Here is a 6,741-nt window from a genome sequence, read left to right as displayed (position 1 = left end):
GGTAACATTTGAAGGCGGGGGCTTTGGCATCAGGCTGGGCCCTAGTCCTGGCTGACAATGCCCGGCCGGTGGCGCCTTGGATGATGTTTTTCTTCAGCCTTGGTTTTCCCACCTCCAGAGTGAAATAAAGCATTTAGCCCTCTGCCTGGCCACGGATAAGGTTCACTAAACCATAGGTGTTACTCTACAACAGACTTTTCTGCACCGGGGACAAGAAGCAGTACTTTCGTAACCCGAACATTCACATGCAGTTACGTGATTGTTACACCGCACTTAGTAGGGTTATCACGAACATGTCCCAAAGCTCTCTCACGACCATTATTTCACCAGTTTCCTCCCTGTACACAACATCCATGAGGCCCAGGAGTATTAAACAAGAATTAGAAGACAGGGTTCTTGTTTTAAAGGTGGTTATCGTGTTTGGGAGAATCAAACAATAAGCTGAAACACTCCAAAAAAACGAGAGGGCAGCCTGAGCGTAGGGGTGGACACAAATGTCTCAGGAGGAGGAGAGAACCCTGGGGGAGAGCCGGATGGCACACACCCCGCTCTGGACAACTCGGGCTTGTCCTTTTCTCTAGATTTTGACATGATCATGTTAAAACCAGCCATCTTGCTATTTACGCTGAATGTTGCTTCATGTGCCAGTAAGTAGGACATGGAAGGAACAAATTTGTGAATATTATTGTGCTAGTAGCATTCTCTTTTATCTGTTTTCAAATCCAAATACGGCATTGTAGGCAGTATGTGGAATTGTCCCCCCCCCCCACGTTTTTTAGAGAGGCAGAGAGAGAGAACATGTGCACTGAACAGGGCTAGATCTCAGGACCCTGAGATCAAGAGTCGGACACTTAACCCACTGAGCCACCCAGGCGCCCCAAAATTGCTCAAGTTCTAAAATGAGACTCATCCTATCACCTAGTCTGAGGTACGGTGCCAGCATAATTCCCTGGACCTGCACAGACTTCCGATTGTTATTGTCACTCTTGGGACAATCAGCACCCCACAAACATTTTCACCAGAACATCATGATGGAAAACCCCCAAACTTAACTGGAACAGTTTAGCCAAGTTGGCTTGGGTGAAACAGATGATAGGCTAAAAACTGTCTCCTGGCATCACTCCACCGGCTCTGGGTCGCCCTCAATTCCAGGACACTAAAGGCTTTGAGTCAGTTAAGAACAAACACCACAGTTCAGCCACGCAATGCCAAGGAAGAGGAACATTAAGGAAGGTTGAAACTGCCACTAATGAAAACCAACTGGCTGTGGAAACATCTATAGTCATCCTGAGAAAAGCTCCACTTGTAAGAAAAAAATAAATGAGTTCTGTGTCCTTTTCACACTGAGCTGAAGAAACTACTTTACAGTGTGGTTCTGCTGAGTCCTTCTGTTTTGCATTTAAAAGAAAAGGAGTTGAAAATCGGAGTGAGAACAATACTTGCAGTATCAGATTTGCATTTCATTAGCTCCCCATATGGAGTGCAGAACTTTTGCTTTTGAAATTGTATATATTTATGCTTCTCAACCCCCAGAGGCTGTCTGGACTAAACACTAGTTCTAATACGTAACAATTTTGGTTTCTCTTTATGTGTCCCACAAAGAGACTGGAGACTTTAATGGATAGTACTTAAGAAAATCTACCTGTCAACGTACTGCCTTGCACGTGGCCTGCTGGAGCAGACAAAGAAACTGTACCCTGGGGGAAAGAGGAGAAGGGCACTCCACCCTCTGGGACGGTTCCGTAGTTTGCTGAGTTCTTAGTATCGTCTGTCATCCACAGAATGAGTCGCTAATCTCTGTAATTTAAGGACCCTACCAGTTCTAACGTTTTAATTGCTTTTAAAGCTTGGCAGTGTTCTGGTGTGCTGGAGGGTGGCAACTTCTGAGACATCCACTTCAACTTTCTTTACAAGGCAGGAAGCAAACCGGCCATTTAAAAAACAGTATTTAAGTCTACCTTGCTCCACTCAAGTATTTCAAAAATTTGCCAAGAGAATTGGAACATCCAGGCATAATTAAAATACGTTAGGGATGGATGGCTCGATCAGCCTTAGCTCTGCTTCAGTGGATGTAAGCCAAATCCCCCCACTTTAAAGTAGCTTTTTGTGGTTTACTGCACCCTGGCTGCCATGGTAAGTGAGCATCTGGAAAAAAAGGACGGCAGAACACTTCATAAAAGTGTATTTTAGGTGGGTTCATTTTGCAATATAAGCCAGCTTCCAAGTTTCTTTTTTTGGGGGGGAGGGAGAGGCCTGTTTTAGGGAATAAAGCAGAGTCAATTTTAAATTGCCACACATCGCCTGTCTATACCCAATAAGTTGTTGCTCACTCTGCCTGGGGCCTGGGGGGGCGTTCTTAGTTTGAGGAACATCATGTCCACTCCACTCTCAAGTCTGTGACAGGCAGGGTCCCTCGTGGCCTGGAGCTTCTGTTTCAAACTCACACCTGCCAGGCAGTCTCTTTTCAGGAGCTGCAAGTGATTCCGGTCACTTAGCCAGGCGAGTTCCACTTATGCAGCCTGCACGTCCCTCCCCTGCTTGGCTTGTGGGACAGGAAGGGCTTTGCTTCCGACTCCCTTCTCTGCTCCTGGCAAGGCTGTGGCAGGTGCTCTTAGAAAAGGGTCTACTAACTTTTTCAGTGTGGAGTAAGAACAAGCTTTTAAGGATAACCAAACACTACAGACATATGTGCTCATTAAGATACCCCCGTGGAATACACCACAGGCTTATACTGGAGGGGAATCTGGAGAGAACACTATGTTGCTGGGAATTAAATTCCTAGTAAGCAAGGTAAGAAACAGAGGGTCACCGTGAAATAAGCAGAAAAGCAGACAGACAGTAAGTGTGGAGAGGAAGGAAATCTTGACATTCACTTGGAAACATTCCTATTCATTGTCCCCATGCACAACACCGGTGTCCAAGTCCTGCTGAGGGTTGTGTCTCTCTCAATTCTGTCTCTCGTCAGGTCTCACCTGGACATAAGGAAGAGCCTCCTATCTAACAGCTGCTCTCACTGCCAGCTCTTGACTCCTTCCAACCTATCCTGCAAACCCTAAGGAGCAGACTTCAAACCTTATTAAAACAACTTGTACCAATTCCTGATCCCATGGGCACGAGCACAGGCCACTAACTGAGCAATGACCACACGCAGGTCCCTGCAGCTGCTTCATGTGACATTCCCAACACTGAGAGAGCCCACTAGAAGGCCAGTCCTCTCATCTCCATTTTACAGATGAGGAGGGTATGGCTTGACTCTGGCTGAGCGGTGCCCTCACTAAGGCACCAGTCATGGCTCCCAGGCGCTCTTGCCCAGTCTCATTCTTTATGACTGGTCATCGCTACAATTGTGGGGCTCTCCTTATTAGCTGTGTGCCGACCCCTCGTGTGCCTTGGCTCCCGTAGCATGCCTCTTCGGAACTGCCTCCCGTCCCCCTGCCATGTACCTGTTATCGCTCTTTGAGGCCCCCTTTCTCTGGTGAGCCCTGTTGGTGTCCTCACTTGGCTGAGCTCCTGGCTCCTTCCGGTCAGATCAGTCTAGGCCTGAGCTGTTCACAAGCCACCTTGCCTGTGCCATTTCTCTTCTCCAGTGAGCTACGAGCTTACAAAGGCAGCTGTGCTACCTCAAGTCATGGTCTGCTCTGTGGCACCCTGCACAGTGCCAGGCAAATGAATGCTCCAAAGTGGCAACTCTAAGAAAAAAGCATCGTACACACTTTCATAGATTTCTTCCTTCCTTCTAGCCCTTAGCTCCTTTCATGTGTGGTAACGCATTGCCAACAAAGAGGGGAGAATGAAAGCAAGGTGAACTGCTGACCAGATAAACAACCACATATAACCCTAATTAAAACTAAATCTGCTTCACTTCTGTTACCCTTACCACATAGCGCATTACAGGTCAGTCCTGTGCTTTCCTGACAAGAGTACAACTATTGATCATGGAGCAGAAAAGGCATGTAGGGCTGAATCCTCTGTGGGAAAGAAAGTTTTAGAACCTGATCCATAAGGTCTAATTACTGTAAGGTCAACTGGGACTCAAAACTACCTTATGTATAATATGCTCTTTAATTATGCTCATTACAATAACACTCATTCGTTAAATTGGATTTTAATAGACAATTTAACAGGTACAAGGCAATTTCTCAAAATTACCTTCCAGGGAGTTTAGATACACTCAAGTTCTAAGTCACCTTAGGGTCTGACACTTCTGAGGTAACAAGGAAATTACACACAACAAATACGAAATACTTCCTTCAATAATGAGATGGGAAATTTGCCAGAAAGAGCTGTAACCTTATCTATAACTAGTGTTACTGTTATTACCCTCATTGACATCTCATGCTGAGAATAATCGGTCTCTGAGGAACTAGGTCACAGATTTCACTTCAATAAGCACTTAAGTACTACAGAAATTCAGAGTGAGAGCTCCTTTTGTCAAGCTGTTTAAAAGTGTTCCTCTAGACCGCAAAAGCACAAAATAGGCAGAAAGTCTAGACTTTAGGGGAAAAAAAAAAACTTCTCCCAAATTTTCCTTTTATGTCAATATTAAGAATGTGACTTGTAAAAAGAAATTATAACAAAATGAATTGTACATATTATAGCAGAAAAAAATAAGTAGACCTTCAGATTATTTCATTGGTATCTTCCTAAGCATGTGTTCAGGGAATAAACATGGGGCTAGGGACAGGGCCTGGCCATTTACATAGCTTCCAGCCAGAGGCAGAAATGAAATGCTAACAGGATGGTTCATGTTACCTTACTGGTTATATTAAAATTCAGGGATCTCACTAAGCTTCAGTTTCTCTTTTACTAAAAGAAACATTTGCTCCCTAAAGTAATATATATCTGGCTAAAAATCAAGCTCCATTTGGTAAACCAAGCAGCAGCACTTTGTGTTAAAAGAAACTCACTGTGAGACCATCTAAAAAATAAAGACTGCTGGGGCGCCTGGGTGGCTCAGTGGGTTAAGTGTCTGACTGATTGCAGCTCAAGTCATGATCTCAAGGTCGTGGGATCAAGCCCCAAGTTGGGCTCAGGGCTCAGTGCAGTCTGCCTGAGATTCTCTCCCTCTGCCCCTCACCCTGCTTGTGCTCTCTGAATAAATAAAGAACAAAGATGGCCACTTTCCCTCTTTACTCTCCCTGAAAGCAAAGCCACCTTACATCAGCTTTAATACCCATAAAGCTTTCTTTCCAGAACGTGACCAACAGGGCTTATACTTAAAGACCCCAAATTCAGGATCTTCATTCATCTTATAAGCATTAGGTATCTTTGCCTGACATAAAAGTCCCTTTTAGATAAAAGAAGTGAGACACAGAAAAGCTACTTGAAATGCCCAGGATGACCTGACACAGTGCCTTAAGCCATGAGTAGATTCCAGCCTCCCAAATTTCCTTTCTTCTTTTCAAGTTCCAAGGCTGTGATGGTTCACTAATTATGAGAAAGATTTCTGAACAGGGCTGAAATGGATAAAATAGCATTTCACTGGGGTTTGAGATTTACATATCTCTTTAGACATAAAAATGTTCAAAAAGAGCATGAAATCATAAACTTGAAGTATAAAATGGTGACACAGAAAAGCAAAATAAAACAAAGAGCTTTCATCATTGCTGCTGATTCTGGGACAGTGTTACTCAACAGTCAAAATATCTCTAAAGCCAGGAAATATAAATACAGGTAAAGTCCATTTTACAGGCTCTCTGGAAAAATAAAAACAAACATTGACTCGGGACGTTCTGCTCTTTAACTTCAGGAGTGTGTGGAAATTAAACTCTAAGAAAGGAAGCATCTAGCTTGGACCCATTCCACTCAGGGAAAGTAAGGGCCATGAGTTCTCCTCACCTTAGAAGAGAATCCAAAGAACGGAATCTCAGCAGAGTCCGATTAAAAGGGCAAGTACAAACATGTGGTTTGGAGCCACAGGAGAGAAAAGCTGGTCCTACCAGAAATATTTATTCAACATCAACAATACCTCGATAGAAGGATGTTGCAATTCTGAGCTCTCCGACCATCAATCACTGAAAGCTCTTTGACTTTAAGTTTGGAACTCAGTGTGTCATCAATGGCATCTGCTTCTTTCTATAAAGAGCATGAAAGAAATCCATCAAAGTCAAACAGGGACATTCCGACTTCAGACACACACTTTTCCTTTATATTTTCTGTTTATGTACACACACACATACACACACAGGCGAAGCTGAGATGGTGAGGGAGGGAGCACAGGGAGGTGGTGGAATTGAAACGAAGGGCTAAAATCGAGTTGACAAAGGGAAATAGTGAGAAAAGCTGACCACCCACATTGGAAAAAGCAGTTTTCGAAGAACAAAGTGCATCTCTAAGTTGAAGATGCTAAGCGTGCATAAATTATCAGTGAGTGGTGCCCTCCTTTTGTCCCCCAAATCCCTATGGATAGCAGACAGAAGAACTGTCACTCTGAATCAAGCTCAGCTAAGGCTTGCCATTGCCAGTCCCAGCCTTTGCAGAGCCCATTCACTCCAGAACCATTTGCATCCTGAGCACTCAAAAAGCTGAACAATAAATCCTCCCAAACGTCCTCATGTGCGACAGGAAGCTCCCAAGCCCAGATGGTACCTTTCGTCACCCTGGAGTCTGATGGATAACAGGGGGCAGTTCAAGGCATTAGTTCAATTACTTGAATTAACAACAAAACACTACTTTGCATACTCTGCTGCTATACAAAAAGCTATAAGCAATGACGGCCAGTCATAATTTATGGTGGAAGAG

At 44.2% G+C, this 6,741-nt stretch overlaps 1 protein-coding gene across 1 annotated transcript in view; it reads right to left on the bottom strand.

Annotated features, from left to right (window-relative positions):
- The window catches only part of DAAM1 (dishevelled associated activator of morphogenesis 1), a 172,808-nt gene that overhangs the window by 27,688 nt on the left and 138,379 nt on the right, over positions 1-6,741 (bottom strand). The window contains exon 17 of the mRNA XM_034642666.1: positions 5,969-6,075. Coding sequence (XP_034498557.1) covers positions 5,969-6,075 — 107 coding nt within the window. The remainder of the gene's footprint in view (positions 1-5,968; positions 6,076-6,741) is intronic.

The sequence above is a fragment of the Ailuropoda melanoleuca genome, chromosome 14, assembly GCF_002007445.2.
Source record: "Ailuropoda melanoleuca isolate Jingjing chromosome 14, ASM200744v2, whole genome shotgun sequence".
Classification (NCBI taxonomy): Eukaryota; Metazoa; Chordata; class Mammalia; order Carnivora; family Ursidae; genus Ailuropoda; species Ailuropoda melanoleuca.
The sequence above is the reverse complement of the archived record's forward strand: the minus strand, read 5'-3'. Positions and strand labels throughout refer to the sequence as shown.